This window comes from Henckelia pumila, chromosome 1 (genome assembly GCF_033568475.1).
Source record: "Henckelia pumila isolate YLH828 chromosome 1, ASM3356847v2, whole genome shotgun sequence".
Lineage (NCBI taxonomy): Eukaryota > Viridiplantae > Streptophyta > Magnoliopsida > Lamiales > Gesneriaceae > Henckelia > Henckelia pumila.
Window position 1 is genome coordinate 49,426,029 of NC_133120.1, and position 18,983 is coordinate 49,445,011.

General features: G+C 35.1%; 1 protein-coding gene across 5 annotated transcripts in view; it reads right to left on the reverse strand.

The window, feature by feature from the left end:
• Positions 1 to 12,091: 12,091 nt before the first annotated feature.
• The window catches only part of LOC140874568 (eIF-2-alpha kinase GCN2), a 48,014-nt gene continuing 41,122 nt past the window's right edge, over positions 12,092 to 18,983 (reverse strand). The window contains exons 23-32 of one of the 5 annotated variants that reach the window (XR_012148145.1): positions 18,711 to 18,819; positions 18,493 to 18,629; positions 16,563 to 16,670; positions 15,257 to 15,342; positions 15,052 to 15,154; positions 14,863 to 14,985; positions 13,771 to 13,910; positions 13,514 to 13,549; positions 13,339 to 13,437; positions 12,093 to 12,556 (exon numbers count right to left, since the gene is read on the reverse strand). Coding sequence is in view for 2 of the 5 variants with exons in the window: in XM_073277888.1 (XP_073133989.1) it covers positions 13,800 to 13,910; positions 14,863 to 14,985; positions 15,052 to 15,154; positions 15,257 to 15,342; positions 16,563 to 16,670; positions 18,493 to 18,629; positions 18,711 to 18,819 (777 nt within the window). In the remaining 3 variants the exon portion in view is untranslated. Of the gene's footprint in view, positions 12,560 to 13,323; positions 13,438 to 13,513; positions 13,550 to 13,770; positions 13,911 to 14,862; positions 14,986 to 15,051; positions 15,155 to 15,256; positions 15,343 to 16,562; positions 16,671 to 18,492; positions 18,630 to 18,710; positions 18,820 to 18,983 lie in introns of all 5 variants that reach the window. The other 4 variants (XR_012148146.1, XR_012148150.1, XM_073277888.1 and 1 more) reach the window with 4 other exon arrangements.

An 18,983-nucleotide genomic window follows, 5' to 3' on the forward strand; every position in this document is an offset into this window, starting at 1 on the left:
TAAATCTCGGCCCTCTATTTATAGGCGAAGTTCAGAGCCTCCGAACTCGACTTCGGAGTCTTCGATCCTGACTTCGGATCATCGGATCCGAAGTCCCATCAGTGACATCACCAATGACGTATTTTTCTCGGACAGCTGGCCATGCAAGTTTGGATCCTCCGATCTCATGTTCGGATCCTCCGAACCCTCGGAACCTTCCCGGCCATTTTCGAGTGTCCTGGATCCATTTCTGGACTCTGTTAATCTATTTGGAATTTCCTTAATCATGTTTTACTTAATCTCAACATGATCCTACGATTAATTACTCATTAATCGTTAATTCTGGATGCGGGTCATTACAAAACTTCCAATAAAAAGGGATGGATGTAAAGACCTAGAAATTCCACATGCATGCATGATCACTTCATGTAATTCAAATCGCCAATAGACTTAACAAGTGTACAAGATTGTAATTGTCACTCTCCCTACAATTAAGATACTTTGACCACACTACTCTAGTCAATTCAATTTGACTTTTAAGGCTTAATTTGAATATGAATGAAAACCATTTTTAACCCCCATATTCACCATTATGATCAGCCATTATGAGGCTATAAATGGACAATAAAACCAAGGTTAATGACACCAATTATTCAGCCATGAATCCCTCATCATAAAGAGTCATTATGACCATGTATAAGGATGTTTATGACTACTTAATGGGCTATAAATGTGTGCCCCTTCAGCTACCCAAAGACCACTATATAAGCACATCAACCTTGAAGGAAAATGACCCACCAAATCACTCCACACCTTTAATTTTTCGAGCAAGAGAAAGTGTTACGCCTTAAACGCATACAAATTTCGTGTTATGAGATTAATGTTTTTAATGCATTAACAAGTCTCATAATATTATGTTTTGATGATTACAAAACTCGGTTAATTGTTACTAACTATTTAAAGTGAGATTTTACAGATTAGATTTATTGATGATTAAATTCTTGGAAGCTATTTTGAAGCTATACAAGTATTTATAAAGTCTTGTATTGCTCATTGAATGGATGAAACATTGTTAAGAGATATGAAGAAAAAGACAAGAAGAAGCCAAAGTATGGAGCAGCAACTTCCGAAAATTACTGGGAATTTTCTAGGCATTGAAATCCGATCTTCACCGTTCATAATTGTGATGAGGAAGTTTTACATGTTCTGTCCAAATTTGAGAGCAATCCAACGGATAGATATGAAGTTATGAGTTTTCCACAAAAGTTGTGCAGTACCTATTTCTGCAGAACTTGAAGTGAAGGATGAAGAATCAACTTCTGAAAATTACTGGGCGTGCTTGAGACATCCAAATCAAATCCACACCGATAAAAATCAATATCAGGATGTTTTAAAACTTATATCAAAATTTCATATCAATCCAACGGCTAGATATGGAGTTATGATTTTTCCACAAAGGTTGCACAGTACCTATTTCTGCAGAACTTGAAGCGAAGGATGAAGAATCAACTTCTGAAAATTACTGGACATGCTTGAGACATCCAAATCAAATCTACACCAATCAACATCAAGATCAGGATGTTTTCAAACTTATATAAAAATTTCATATCAATCCAACGGCTAGATATGGAGTTATGATTTTTTCCACAAAGGTTGCACAGTACCTATTTCTGCAGAACATGAAGCAAATGATGAAGAATCAAATTCAAAAAGTAACTGGGAATGATTAAAACATCCAAATAAAATCTTCACCAATCTAATTCAAATTTTGGATGTTTTACAACCTCTGTCGAAATTTCAGATCAATCCAACGGATGGATTGGGAGATACGAATTTTTCATATTTGTTGCACAGAACAAGTTTGAAAACATAATGAAGCGACTTCCGAAAACTACTGGGAATGATTGATTCGTTCAAATAAAATCTTCACCGTTCCGAATAAATATTGAGATGTTTTAAAGCTTCTGTTTAAATTTCAGATCAATCCAACGGTTAGATTGCGAGATATGAGTTTTCCACAAAATCTGCTCAGTGCTGGGAAAAAGTAGGCAGCGGCGCCGAACACTTTTTGTCACTCCTTGACTTCTTAACACACGCTCCAAGCACTCAAATCAGATTCAAATCTTTGCCAACTATAAATAGAGGTCATCCAAGTTCATTTGGAGACATCCCAACTCATCTCTTCTCTCCTTTGCAAGCAATTTTTCACTATCAAAGTGTTTGTGTGATATATTTGAGAGTGTTTGTAAAAATAGTTTGTGAGTTGGTTGTGCTATTGTTGTAAACACTTGAGTGTGAAGCCAAGTGTGTTGTGCTATCGTTATAAGCACTTGAGTGTGAAGTCAAGTGTTTGTGTTGAGGCTAACCTTGGAGCCCTTAAGGCCAAAAGTATCGAGTTGTATCGGCGCGGTGATCGTGTCAAGTTTTACGGCTATCCTTGGAGCCATCAAGGCCAAGAAGTTGAAGTGCTAGTGAATCCTTGGTTAATCGATCTTAACCAAGAAGGGGAGACGTAGACGATTTATCTTCGAACTTCCATAAACATATCCTATCTCATTTATCGCTTTATTTCTTTTACGCATTTATTTACCGCATTTATTTTTGATTGCTTTAAGTCTTCCGCTTGCGTATTTGCATGATCGCTTTAAATTGCTAAAGTTGCCAATAGAACCTAAATCCCTCCCCCCCCCCCCACCTCTCCCCCATTAGGTTCTAACAAGTGGTATCAGAGCCACACTTTTGAAAAATATTTCAAAAAGGCTCTATGGCAAATCTAGCGAGCGATTATGCTCAAGGGCAATCAATCAATCGTCCTCCTCTTTTCAACGGCATAAACTACGGATATTGAAAAAATTGAATGTTCCTATATATTCAATCCGTAGATTATTATCTTTGGAAAGTTACGGTAAAAGGTCCCTACAAACCAATGAAAGAGGTTGAAGGGATTAAAATTCCTAAGGGAATGGATGACTTTACCAAGGAGGACTTGCGATTAATTTCTCAAAATGTTAAAGATATGAATATTTTGCATTGTTCTTTAGATATGAACGAGTACAACCAAATATCAATGTACTCCTCAACTAAAGAAATATGGGATAAATTGGAGATATGTCACGAGGGAACCAACCAGGTCAAGGAAACAAAGATTGACCTCCCAGAGCTCAAACATAAGACATTTGAGATGGAAGCCTATGAAGATAGCGATGAGGAGGAAGCCAACATATGCCTCATGGCTAAGGAAATGACATCGTCTCCGACGACGATGACGAGGTACCTTCCTATGATGAACTATTTCATGCATATCAACTCATGTATGATATGACTAAATCTCTTAGAAAGGAAAATAAAAACCTTAAAAATGAATTAGAATCTAAGGAGCATGAAAACCTAAGATTAAAGGATAAAATAGCTCACTTAAAAAAATCATTTAACAAATTCAATGTTAGTAGTAATAAATTGAATAATCTACTTAGGATGCAGAAATGTAGCTTTGATAGAGGCGGTTTAGGGTATGAAAAGAAATCAATAGACTTTACTAGTCTCATTGCTAAAGCTAAAATGAGATCACCCCCTACATGCTCTTATTGTTGTAAAATTGGTCATGTTAGACATAAATATAGATCTTTAAGATTTTAATATGATCAAAAGAGCTATATGAAATGAAGGCCTAAGAGTACTTAACAACTCATCAGTCAGCATTATGAGATCATGATCTAAGGGAGTTCATCATAGACCGGTTAAAACTGCCTTGACTTGCGACTGGTCTTCCTGATGAACGCTGCTCTGTCCAAGGAAATAGGTTTTTAAAGAGGCCATAGCCCTACCTACTACTGGGAGCACTCTTAGAAAGTGGCGATGATGTTGCTATGAGAGACTGAACTCTTAGAAGTCTATTTTGTATCTCTCTTTTCTAACACTGTGGACCCAAAAGAACTAAAGGGTACCAAAATCAATTCTTGCAGGGAAATAGGAAAACTGTTCTTTCTAGCATATGGTATCTAGACAGTGGATGTTCTAGACATATGATTGGGAACAAAGATTTACTCCAATCCGTCAAACCAAAAGAGAAGGGAACTGTCACCTTTGGAGACAACAGCAAAGGAGTAATTGAAGGAATCGGCTCAATAGGTATATCTAAATCTTGCTTGATTGATGATGTACTCCTAGTTAAAGGGCTTAAACATAATCTACTAAGCATAAGTCAATTGTGCGATAGAGGTTATGAAGTCAAATTCACTCCCCAACACTTCACTATATCACTCACGACTGACAAATCTATAAATTTCAAATGATATAGAAATGAAAATGTATACAAGATTTCTTTAAATAATTTATCTTTATCAAATATCAAAAGCCTTGTATCCTTGAATGTTGATGACAATCTTCTTTGGCATAGATGACTAGGTCATGTTGGTCCTAGTACCATAGAAAAACTTTTTAAACTTGATTTAGTTGTTGGTATGCCAAAACTCAATTTAAAATTAGATTCGGTTTGTGATGCGTGTCAATTTGGCAAACACACAAGAGAATCTTTTAAAAGCAAAAATTTTGTATCAACTTCTATGCCCCTTGAACTTCTTCACCTAGATCTATGTGGTCCCTCGAGGAACGCTAGCCTAGGAGGGAAGCTTTATGCATTTGTCATTGTGGATGATTTTTCACGTTTCACGTGGACACTATTTTTAGCCCACAAAAATGATGCCTTTGATTATTTTAAAACTTTTGTCAAACGAGTTGAGAATGAGAAAAATCTTTCTATCAAACAGATCCGTAGTGACCACGGAACTGAATTTCAAAATGAGAGTTTTACAAATTTTTGTGAAGAGAAAGGCATCGGTCACAATTTTTCTTGTCCTAGGACTCCTCAACAAAACGGGGTCGTTGAGAGGAAAAATAGGACACTTGTGGAGATTGCAAGGACCATGATATGTGAGCATTCTCTACCAAAATATTTTTGGGCTGAAGCAATGAACACTGCCTGTTACATTATCAATCGTGTATCAATAAGGAAAATTCTCAAGAAAACTCCATATGAATTATGGAGAGGGAGAAAGCCTAACATTTCATTCTTTCGGGCCTTTGGATCAAAATGCTACTTTCATAATAATGGTAAGGACAACCTTGGCAAATTTGATGCCAAATCCGACAAAGGTATCTTTCTCGGATATTCTACCTCAAGTAAGGTTTTTATAGTATTTAATAAACGTACTTTACTTGTTGAAGAATCTATGCATGTTGTATTTGATGAATCTATGTCTATAGTCTCTCGCACTAACAATGATGATGTAGAATTACTCGAAGAAGAGATGGCTTCATCAAGCTTAAATGATATAGATGTTTCTGTTGAGGAAACACCACTTCCGAAGGATTGGACGCTTCACAAAGATCATCCTATAGATCTTATCATTGGAAGTCCTTCGAAGGGAGTAACCACTCGCTCTTCACTTAATAATATCTGCAATCATCTTGCTTTTGTTTCGCATATTGAACCTAAGTGCATTGATGATGCTTTATTAGATGATTCATGGATTATTTCTATGCAAGATGAATTGAATGAATTCAAGCGTAATGATGTTTGGTATCTTGTTCCTAGGCCGCATGATAGATCTATTATTGGTACTAAATGGGTCTTTAGGAATAAACTTGACGAGCATGGTACTATCACTAGAAATAAAGCTAGACTTGTAGCTAAATGATATAGTCAAGAAGAAGGCATAGATTATGATGAAACTTATGCATCTGTTAGACTAGAATCTATTCGCATGCTACTTGCTTTTGCTTGCTCTAGAAATTTTAAGCTATTTCAAATGGATGTTAAGAGTGCATTCTTGAATGGTGAACTAAAAGAGGAAGTTTACATTGAACAACCTGATGACTTTGTTGATGCATTATTGTCTGATCATGTGTATAGACTAAATAAAGCTTTGTATGGTTTGAAACAAGCTCCTAAAGCTTGGTATGAAAAACTATCAACTTTCCTTCTCTCAAATGGTTTTTCGAGAGGAAAGATTGACATTACCTTATTTACCAAAAATGTCAAAGATGATTTATTGATTGTGCAAATTTATGTTGATGACATAATTTTTTGTTCTACTAACGAAACTCTATGTCAAGATTTCTCCAAGCTTATGCAGGAACACTTTGAGATGAGCATGATGGGGGAACTTAACTATTTCCTCGGATTGCAAATCAAACAGTGCAAGGATGGGTTCTCTGTGAACCAAAGCAAATACATCAAGGAGATTTTGAAGAAGTTTGGGATGGAGAACACAAAATCATCATCCACACCGATGAGCACAGCAATCAGACTCGACAAGGATGAAAATGGTAAATCTGTAGATCAATCTTCCTTTCGTAGTATGATTGGCTCCTTATTATATGCTACTGCTAGTAGACCGGACATTATATTTAGTGTTTGCTTGTGTGCACGATTTCAATCATGTCCAAAGGAATCGCATTTGTTCGTCTTAAAACGCATTTTCAAATATCTTTCAAATACTCCAAATCTCGGCTTGTGGTATTCGAAAAATTCTTTTTTTGATTTAAAATCATATTGTGATGCCAACTTTGGTGGATATAAGATGGACAAAAAAAGCACTAGTGGAACTTGTTTCTTTTTAGGAAACTGTTTAGTTTCTTGGTTTTTGAAAAAGAAAAATTGTGTTGCGTTATCAACAACCGAAGCCGAATATATGACTGCTGGTAGTTGTTGTGCGCAAATTCTTTGGATGAAGCATCAATTGCTCGACTATGGCGTCTCTTTTTCAAAAATCCCTATTTTTTGTGATAACACTAGCGCCATATGTCTTACAAAGAATCCGATTCAACATTCGCGCATCAAACATATTGACATTCGTCATCATTTTATTCGTGACCACATCGAACGAAATGAAGTTGAACTTCAATATGTTGACACGTCAAATCAAATTGCTGATATTTTTACAAAACCACTAGATGAAAATACTTTTATTCGTTTGCGTGGTGAACTTGGCATGATTGAGTTGTAATCACTTGTGGACATAAATAAATTTAATGTCATATTAAGGGGGAGCTTAATATAAAATTCGAGCAACTTAATTTTGGATAATACAAATTAATTGTATTTATTCAAAGTTATAAAGCTCACATTTTATGTGAAATTTATGTGTTGCATTTTAGAAATTATATTCAATTATCATGTTTTGCATTTACTTTTCCAGTATTTTTGATTATCATAAAAAGGGAAAGAATTAGTCTGGTTAAATACTTTAACTAAGGGAGAGAGTTAGTTTGCTTAAATGCATAAAGAATAAAACTGGTTATTTGATAAACAAATTTTTAATTCTCTTCTTAACTAATTGTTTAAATTAGGGGGAGTTTTATTCATGCAATTATATTTTACAAATTTAAATTTTTTATTTAATATTGTACATTTATTTCTCCTATTTAACCAAGTTTTGTGATCATCAAAAAGAGGGAGATTGTTACGCCTTAAACGCATACAAATCTCGTGTTATGAGATTAATGTTTTTAATACATTAACAAGTCTCATAATATTATGTTTTGATGATTACAAAACTAGGTTAATTGTTACTGACCATTTAAAGCGAGATTTTACAGATTAGATTTATTGATGATTAAATTCTTGCAAGCTATTTTGAAGCTATACATGTATTTATAAAGTCTTGTATTGCTCATTGAATGGATAAAACATTGTTAAGAGATATGAAGAAAAAGACAAAAAGAAGCCAAAGTATGGAGCAAAAACTTCCGAAAATTACTGAGAATTTTCTAGGCATTGAAATCCGATCTTCACCGTTCATAATCATTATGAGGAAGTTTTACATGTGCTGTCCAAATTTGAGAGTAATCCAACGGCTAGATATGAAGTTATGAGTTTTCCACAAAAGTTGTGCAGTACCTATTTCTGCAGAACTTGAAGTGAAGGATGAAGAATCAATTTCTGAAAATTACTGGACGTGCTTGAGACATCCAAATCAAATCTCCACCAATAAAACTCAATATCAAGATATTTTAAAACTTATAACAAAATTTCATATCAATCCAACGGCTAGATATGGAGTTATGATTTTTCAACAAAGGTTGCACAGTACCTATTTCTGCAGAACTTGAAGCGAAGGATGAAGAATCAACTTTTGAAAATTACTGGACGTGCTTGAGACACCCAAATCAAATCTTCAGCGATCAACATCAAGATCAGGATGTTTTCAAACTTATATAAAAATTTCATATCAATCCAACGGCTAGATATGGAGTTATGATTTTTTTCCACAAAGATTGCACAGTACCTATTTTTGCAGAACATGAAGCAAATAATAAAGAATCAAATTCAAAAAGTAACTAGGAATGATTAAAACATCCAAATAAAATCTTCACCAATCCAATTCAAATTTTGGATGTTTTACAACCTCTGTCCAAATTTCAGATCAATCCAACGGATGGATTGGGAGATACAAATTTTTCAAATTTGTTGCACAGAACAAGTTTGAAAACATGATGAAGCGACTTCCGAAAAATACTGGGCAAGATTGATTATTTAAATCAAATCTTTACCGTTCAGAACGAAGATCCGAATGTTTTAAGGCTTCAATTTAAATTTCAGATCAATCCAACGGTTAGATTGTGAGATATGAGTTTTCCACAAAATCCGCTCAGTGTTGGGAAAAAGTAGGCAGCGGCGCCGAACACTTTTTGTCACTCCTTGACTTCTTAACACATGCTCCAAGAACTCAAATCAGATTCAAATCTTTGCCAACTATAAATAGAGGCCATCCAAGTTCATTTGGAGACATCCCAACTCATCTCTTCTCTTCTTTGCAAGCAATTTCTCACTATCAAAGTGTTTGTGTGATATATTTGAGAGTGTTTGTAAAAATAGTTTGTGAGTTGGTTGTGCTATTGTTGTAAACACTTGAGTGTGAAGACAAGTGTATTGTGCTATCATTGTAAGCACTTGAGTGTGAAGCCAAGTGTTTGTGTTGAGGCTATCCTTGGAGCCCTTAAGGCCAAGAGTATCGAGTTGTATCGGCGCGGTGATCGTGTCAAGTTTTACGGCTATCCTTGGAGCCATCAAGGCCAAGAAGTTGAAGTGCTAGTGAATCCTTGGTTAATCGATCTTAACCAAGAAGGGGAGACGTAGACGATTTATCGTCGAACTTCCATAAACATATCCTATCTCATTTATCGCTTTATTTCTTTTACGCATTTATTTTTGATTGTTTTAAGTCTTCCGCTTGCGTATTTGCATAATCGCTTTAAATTGCTAAAGTTGCCAATAGAACCTAAATCTCCCCCCCCCCCCCATTAGGTTCTAACAGAAAGAGTTGTGATTCTCGTGCATTTCAGTAGTTGTTTAGTAGAGTTATTCTTCACTAGTTTCAAAACTAGAGTAGCTTGTGCAAATAATCGAGCAAAGAGTGTTTTCTGAATTATTGTCTGAATCAATCCAAAGTTTCACAGTAGAACTACCAGGCTTGAAGTAAAAATTATGTCCATAGCATTCACTCACATTCTCATTGGATTCAAGGTAAGTGGACTTATGTTTCTGAAACAATTTTTAATCCTATGCTTCATTCGTTATCCTTTCCTTTCATCTCATATCTCTTTTCGTATTTTCTAAAAGTAGACTTTTGTATGTATATTTCTTGATATAAATTTTGCACACTTGTACTTCTTCATAAGTGGACTTCTATATATGTTTTTAAAATTATGATATTCCTATTTTTGAAAATCTGATCGTACACCAATTATTTCGTGTTTTGATAAGTATCTGATTTATGTTTTTAGAGTTTCGTTTCATTTGATTGTATTTCATTTGTTTTGTGTCCTTTGAACAATATATGTTTCTTTTGAATGATTCGTTATACTTTGAGGTTTTTGAAACAACACTGTTATGATTTGATTTTGAAGTGGAAAAAAAATATGATACGTTATATGGCCCCTACATGGTGTGTATAAAACCATTACATGGCCCCTACACGGTGGGTATAAAACAATTATATGCTCCCCTTCGGTGGGTATAAAACCAAAACAATGGCCCCGTCTTTTAGAGAAGTAACATATAGGGGACAGAAAAACGAACCATGAATAATGAAATAAAGTTTCAGTGCCTTCTGTATGTTGACTTTCTGTTTTTATTGATATGATTCCTTGATCTTTTTCGAATTCTGTTGGTCTAATGTCTCAATTACTGTTGTGACATGTTTTGCGGCATGACACTTTTGAACTCATATTATATCTACATTTCGATATTCTCTTTTACGATCGACCCCCCACTTGCTCAGTGTTTCCCAAAACGCTCATCCCTTACTTTTCTCCCCAGATAAGAATGAAGATCAAGTGGACGAGGCGGAACAAGACATGTTTTGGGGCTGGTGATGAAGTTTCAAAAAAAGAAGACTTCTAGAATTGTCTTTAATCTAGTTTTCCTTATATTATCGCTTTTGCACTCATGTTTCGTATTGTAAATACAATTTCGTTTTATGAAATATACTGGTTTTGGCAAGAATTGTGCTACGAGACTTGTTGTTTCAATGTTAAATTGTTAAACAACGTCGATGTCAACTAAGCAGGGTTTCGGGGCATGACAAGAACTACACCAAAATTCTACCATAACTACAACTCCAGTACTTAATAAATCAACACACATGATAACTACCAATTACATAAACACCCTATCACTTAACAAGAAGGCCAATGAGCACAAGGAAAAGCAAGGCACAGCCAACCCAGGAAACATGCACATAACCAGTACCAATGGATCTTGCATCACTTCCTGCTCCTTGGAGTTAGCTTCGCCCTCTTCAGGATCCTTGACTCTAGTTTTAGAACAATTGAAACTACTGCAATTGGTCTTCTTTGATTCTTCTTCGCCACCATTTGGTACCAACGTGTGTGTCTCGAGCTTGCACCATCCTAAGAACCCACAATTGTTCAAGGTACAACTATAGTACAACATACCTTTTGATTTTTTCCTCTCGGACATCACAACTTTATTTTTAACTCTCTTGTAGCATCCACACAATGGAGGAATCGGGTACTTTAAATCCAAAATGGGCTTCGTGGTTGGATTTCTACATGCTTCGGATTCCATGGCTTTGACTGGTACAATGAGGATGAAGAAGACAACGAAGGGAAATAAGAATAAAGGCAAGTAATTGTTGATTAAAATATATGAGGGGAGGGGTATTTTAGGAAGTGACTGTTAAAAAATGGGCAACATACAATCAACACTTGCATCTTCCGCGCGTGTAAAAACAAAATAGTGGTTGGGGGTGCACGTGAGCTAATATTTCAAATACAAAAGGACCATAGAGTCACTTAAAATAATACGAAGAATTATGAGCCAATTAGAACATTATATGGGGGCCGTATGCATTAATCCCTATCATAAATAGATATACACACGCTTTCATGATAGAAAAACGATGTACTTTAATTTCCTAAAAAAATGTATTTTATTTCCAAAATATTATAATTTTTTTTTAAAAAAAAATCGTTGTTTTATATTATGTATCTGAAAACCATCCAAATAGAGTTGTTCCTTTTGTGGTAGGTCTCTTGTAGAGACAATCTCATAGATTTATATCTTTGATATAAATTGATCCAATCTATATATGAAAAAAAAATTAATATTTTCATGAGTCATTTTATTTTGTTTCTTCACCTTGTAATGGTGTGGTCCTAGGAGCTAAAGCCAAAGTTATTGGTTATTCAAGTTCGGTGTAATCAGCGGAATTGACAGCGATTTGTTTGGGCATGGAGTTCTGCAGGCTTAATGATTTTTCTAGAGAGTGCATATTCTCATATTCCATACAAGCGGTTCAAGCGATGAATCAAGATCTCGGTCCTAGAGACGGTTGGTAACTTAATCTTGGAGGTTCATGAAGGTCTTCTTTCACGCAGATTTCTTTCCTTAAAACACGAGGCGCACGGCTAATAGGGTGGCTCATTCGTTGGCGCGAGAAGCTTTTAGTTCTTTATGTTGCCTTGATTGGCATTCTGGACTTGATCCAAATTGGTTGTCTGTATTGGCTAACCAAGACTTGTGTTTTTAAGTTTATGAATGAATCTACTTTTAAAAAAAAATTCATTGGCTTATAAATGAATAATCACATCTCCTTTAATCATTTATCCAATCAACACAAAATGTTGGGGCAACAAAATTTCCAGCCTCAAAACAAAGCATTTACAAGGTCCAGAACAATTGCATTCCATTCAAAATATCCATCTCTATAAATTCAGTCGTCCCATTTCATCAGCCATCATTTAAACAAGAGTATAAACGATTTTATATCGTGATTTAATAGAGATGACTCATTTTTCGAAAGCAGCAAAGAGATTACAACGAAATACAGTAAATACCTGAAATTTAGACCGGAAAATTGAAACTAACCATTGAATGAAATAATGCACTATTATATATCTACAAAATTTGCAACTGGACATTGGATGAACACTGGCACCACTATTCATCTACAAAATTTGCATTTGGCCATTGAATGAACACTGCAACACTAAACATTTACTAAATTTGCCGCCAAAAGGATATTTGACTCGCTGTTTCCATTTTGAGATCCTGCTAGTAAACCAACCCAATAATTAGAGGTAGATAAAGTGCCTCATTGCAGATGCATATGGAAATGATTTTATCACAGATTCGAGGGCAAAGTAGACCTAGCCACGAGCCGGGGCCAGGTCAACAAAAGACCAACCCTTAACCACCGGCCCGCCCGTGGCCGGTTACGGTCCACGTCTTGGAACCGGTGGTCAGGGCCCGGGTCCGGTTAACCGCCGGTTCCGGGTCCGGGCCGACCCTTTTACTTTGCAAAAAAAATTATTTTTTTAATAAATATTTAAATAATAAAAAAAAGAAAACTTGCATAATTGAACTTATAAAACTCAATCAAATATTTAATTATCTCAATAAAAAAATCTATTACATTTCAACTTTCAACATCTTGCATAAAAAATCTATTACATTTTATTATAGTCAATCACATTCACACGCATTTCATTATATATATTGTTTTTAAAAAAACGGTTGCCCACCGAGTCGAACCCGTCCAACCCAGGGGTTCGGACCCTCCGGATCGACGGGTTTGACACCCGTGAGCCGTGACCAGACTACAGGCCGTCCAACCCAGCGGTTCGAACCCGCCGGGTCGACGGGTTTGACACCCATGAGCCATAACCGGACCGCCGGCTCGACCTGGCCCTTGGCCTAGTCTAGTGCAAAGTAGGAAGACTTGTGTACATACATCTTTGATTCTGTGCATTATATATTGAACTAAAAATCCTCCCCACCTGGTCAAGGAAAAAAAACAAAAGAAGGCGAAAAGTAACCTGTTATCACCAAACCTTTTGTTTCTTGCTCGAAGTAAATTTTGATCCCTAGACTTCTTGTAGAGAAATTGGTTTCACTCCTAGAAAATAACTACTAAGAGTTCCTGAAGCACCCTACTTTGAAAACATGAAGTTAAAATGTGTAGAACTTGGATTATCAATTCTCAATGATTAAGGCATGTATTTTTACCTGAACGTATCAACCATTTTAGTAACGCAATGAAAACTGCATGCGAAATTAATAGGAAAAAATGAAAAGGGCAATGCCATCAAATAATTCAACATCACAAGTCATCTTATGCGTACTCTCAAGAGACTTGGGACCAAGGTGTGTGTCATTTACTAATGTAAAATTTTAAAGAAGCAGAAATAAGTATAGGATGACAGCTCAAAAGTCAAAAGAATATGCAGAGAAGACACATTGATAAGTCAAGGGTAGGGGCGGACCTGAAACCGTGACCAACAAACTAACAAGCCTAGTTCCAAATTGATGGGTTTCGAAATTGAGTAGTCATTGCCTCTGATAGAAATCTACCAAGGCTCTCTCTCTCAACTTCCTTTTCTTTCTTGAGTTCTAGATGTCGAACCTAAGTCACAAGCTAGAAAAAATTAGCAACTCAGCGAAAATATATAAATATAATCAAAGAACAGACAATAAAATACATCATACATGAAATAGTTTTGTTAATGCAATCAATAAAAATGGAGTAAATGTACGATTTCTCTTATGACAAGCTAACAATCTCAGAAGGCCAAATAAAGAATGAAACGATTCAACAACATAGTAAATGATGATTTCCCAAGCAGGTATATCACTGGAACAAATAAACATGGGCTAATATTTGGATTCTATCACAACTATAAAAATAAAATCACAAATTTATCAAAATGCTCGCAGCACTGAAATGACCGCTTAACCATTCATCCATCGACAAATGTTCTCCAGCAAACAAAAATTATTATGGTATTTGAATAATTTTAAAAAACAAAGGATTCAATGAAGGAAATAGACCATGGAGTTCAAAACTTGTTCATTGATCCATTCATCCATCGACAAATGTTCTCCAGCAAGCAAAAAGTATTATGGTATTTGAATAATTTTAAAAAACAAAGGATTCAATGAAGGAAATAGACCATGGAGTTAAAAACATGTTCATTGATCCCTCCTTGCATATAGACATTTCAAGCTTCACATCATCCAAAAGGTGGTAGTCAGAATACTGAAAACATGAAAAGAATATTAAGCTCCCCAAACTTTTCTACTAGCTGAAAATGCATGATGTAATCTCCTACTTTGTATTAGTGCCATGAGCAATGTGTCTGGTACAAGTTATTGTACCCTGGAGAATTTTACAAAACATCCGTTAAAATTTAACTGACTAAAAACAAAAACAGGGAAATGCAGGCAAAAAATTTGACGAAGATCATACAGCCACCTTCTCGAGGTTGACTGCATGTAACTGTTAACCATAAAAATCCAGAGAGAGAAAGAGAGAGAGGGCGAGGGAGGGAGAGAATAAATTGTGTTAGCGGCCCAACCTTCAGTGAACCCTTCTGAGATACCCCAGTGTCGGTGATGACAACCAAACATTTGATATCATGATCATTTGCATATTCGTATTGTTCAGTAAGGCTTGGATCACGTACAGGGACAAACTCAGCCTGAAATAAACGCATCAGAAAGTGTAGATTACATTCAGATATCTGAACTATATATAATATGTTGACCTTGATATTGTCCTCCCACAGTTCAGCTACGAGTTCCATGCGCTCTGCTAATAAACCACCTCCTCCTCTTGAACAGACAAGAACGTGAATGCCACCATCATTTCTGTTCAAGTTACAAAATTAAGGCCATTAGTTGAATTTAACAACTGGCAGAAAATAGTTACAGCATGGTCCATAAGGGGAAAATACTCCGAGAAAAAACTACCTATACAATTTACAGTCCACAGAGGAATGCAGCAAAATAGTCTCTAGTGCAATGCTGGTCCCAACTGCACCAGGAGGATTTGATATCTGACAACATGAGGAACAACCAAAAGCACAATATTATAATGTTTGCTCATGTCTCTAATCACCGCCAGGGAAAATAATATGCCTACAAGATTAGATTGCTTGTGAAATTTCTGGAGTAAAATGACAAAAAATAAGTAGATATATTTGAATTAAATGACAAATCAGCTGATATCCTAATTATAACATCTTTATGGGCACAAGAAGGACAATATTAAAGTCTCATTCTAGAAAAACTCATGATTAAACCTTAATTTGGCATCTGAAGTCCGGCAGTAATCCATAAAAGATTTTACATGAGCCAGAACATGAGCAACTGAGAAGTGAGGCCAATATTTTTAACTTCTGCAACTTCTGTTGCAGAAGAGAAACTATAGTCTAAGCTATTTTGAGGCACATTGATCATAAAACTTGTTCAGGAAGTAAGTTACTTGTTTAAATATTTCAAGCCACCAGATGCAAGTGGAGGACAGGAATGGTATACCACAAGAGTATCATGTAAGAGCTAGTAATTGATAATTTTCTTCAGTTTAACCTTATTACACTTGAGCAATTTCCTCTTTACAAGTGCAAAAGAGGAGCAGCAGGATATCAAATGCATCTCTTACAAGAAGAATCATAACATTATCTTCGCATACCCAGATTAGTGTTAAAATTTAATTTCTTAGAAATAAACAGAAAAAGTTACACTGCTATCTCATGAGTCCAGCTTCCCTATAACAAAAAAGCTAACTAAAAATTTTTGACGAAAAGAAAACCTGACACGCCACCGATCAGTCACGGATTCCAAATTGTGTTTCATTAATATCAGAAAATCATAATCTCCTATTGCTGGAAGAAACATAAACTAGATATACCTATCTTTTATAAGAAATTTAAGCGCACACACTAAATCTTTATGAAGTTATTAGAGCCATATAAAGGCCTCCAGGAACATGGAAGCTTATGGCTATGAGAGATACCCATTGTCTCTTGAAGGGAGAATGTAAAGAAAGTCATAAGCAAAGATTTTACATGCTTGATAAATATATCACCTAAAAAATAGTAAGAAATGTAATACCCCCAATAGAATCTGACTGTCATGTATTCACTCGATTTCAGTGTATACAAAACATGAAATTAGCTCAAAGAGTCAACCATGGTTTGGAAAACAAACGAAAATAATCACATATAATAAGTATTGTGATGCAAATATGGAAAGACAAAATTCACAAGACACCTACGTATATAGAATCTGCCATCTTTTGAAGCAAGTAATCATAACGACCGCCGACAGCAAGAAGTGTTCCTTCCATTGATGATACAGGATTGTTTTCCTTCCTTAAATATATCTGCACACCAAAATGAATACTCAATCATGAAGAACTACAGAAAGAATGTGTCATGAGCCTCCATTGCACCAATAAATAAAAGTTAAAAGCCCAAAGGATTATTCTGTTATAATCTTTTGTAGGATTCGTTGTTATCTTGTCTTTTATTTAAGTTTTAAATAATATGATCATTCCATAGTTAGAGTGATCTTTTATTTATGTTAGGATATTATTTTCTCTCATTGAATCATTGTACTCTATTATAAATAGAGTTTGATTTTATTAATTAAAATTATCAGAAAAATTAATCACAATATTGTGTTACGAGATCTAAGGTTCTCTCCTAATGAGTCTTTAAACCAAGAGATCAGGTTCTCTCCATCGAGCCTCAAAACATCATGAATCATGATCACCCCTTAAATCGCCCCATAATGTTATCAAAATCCTGGGACCATGACAGAATGTCAATCCCTACCCAAATAATTTCCAACAAACAAAATAGTGCTGTTACACGAAGGAAAACCGAATTTAACCAAAAAAAATTGAGACTTGACAGTTCTATCATGTAAATGGACATGTACCTAACAGCAACCCTAATGGAAAAATTGCTATATTTGTCAGATTTATTTAAAGTTGGTAACTGAATATTGATATACAGACTCCAGAAACATTGCAACAATTATAATAATTTTTTTAGTAGTATGATTATGTAACAAAATCTATATGATATTCATAAAATCTGAGGAACAGATAGCTGACATCTTAAAAAAGGGTCACTTTCAACCGAGGTTTGAAGATTTCATTACCAAGTTAATCATGACGGATATTTATGTTCCAATTTGTGAGAGTGCAAACAATAGGGATATATCTTAAACATGTCATTAACTTCTTGTTATGAAATATATTGTGTGACATCACTAACCCGACATACTTTACATGAAATACATAAAAAATTCTTCATAAAATAAAACCAAGCATACATCAAATTCAATACAATCTTTCAAACCACATTCTATCATAATTTTTTACCCAATACACCGCAAAACACTATTAAGCTTACCTATTTTTTCGGAATATTATTTGCTAACCCTTGAGCCAGACGTCATCATGCATCAATGGCCGTAAGACAAACTTTTCCACCATTAGTTTTCCTCATTTTTAATTAATAACAGACCCAAGTGGGATGTGAGTCATGCAACGTAAAAGAAAACAACTGTTGCATTCTTTATTTAAGATTCACAAAATCTTATATCTATGATACATGATAACAGTATCAATATTGTTATATTACTCTTTATAATTATAATTTGAAAAAACCAAATATATATTTTACTATTATATGCAATTTGTAAATTATATATTAGATGAAATGATGCATAAATATTTCTTCCTTTTCTTTCCTCAAACCATCCCTATTGTCCGAGACCAAAGACTTTCTTGCTGTCTTGACTTTTGATATAAAAAATGATGGTGATGATTTGGAACACAGAGATTGGGAAACTTCCGTCTTTTTTAGATACATGAAAAATGATGGAATCATGGTAAAATACAATGGTGGCCATGGATCAAAGTGTGCTTATAAAGTCCAGATTTGAAATACAAATCAGGGAATAGAAAGTGCAGGTCAACTAGAATAAGTTGGGATGAGTTTTTATTTAGATTCTATTACTGTGCTTGTGTACTATTACTATTATTATTGAATTAGGTTAATTCTGATTTTCTAGATTTGACGGTTTTCAGCTTCAATCCAGCTTGCTCTTTAAAATCAAAATTTGACACTTGGTAATGAATATTCAATATCAAAGAAATATTCCTGCTGCTCTATGTCCAGACTGTTCTGTACCTGGAAATACAAGTTCCTGTAATAACTTTCCGTCGGGGGGATAAGTGCATCGAGAAAAGCATGTCTATCGATCCTCCAAACTCTTAAGTAGTTGAAAACAATTGACAAATCGTCTAGTGCCTTGCGCGTGGATTTATCTGCAACAGCCTCGTAATATAAATCCATCTATGGTAAGATCATAGAGGGCCATAGAAGCAAGTAAATCAATGACAATATACCTGCAGGCAGGGCACCCCTTAGTCTGGGAAGTGCCTGCTCTGCAATGCCACAGAATCTTAATCCGACAGTTTGTAATCTATTTAATACATCATCAGCAAGATTGAGTTCCTGCATACAATAACAACGAATGATATTCAGCATCCAAATAGAAACTTAATTGATGGCCGCTGACCATGTCAATGATGCTGATTCAAAAAGCACATACTCAATAAAAGTGGTGTTAAAATAATTATGATTTTTAAGGCTTACTGTTGACTTCAATCACGGATATT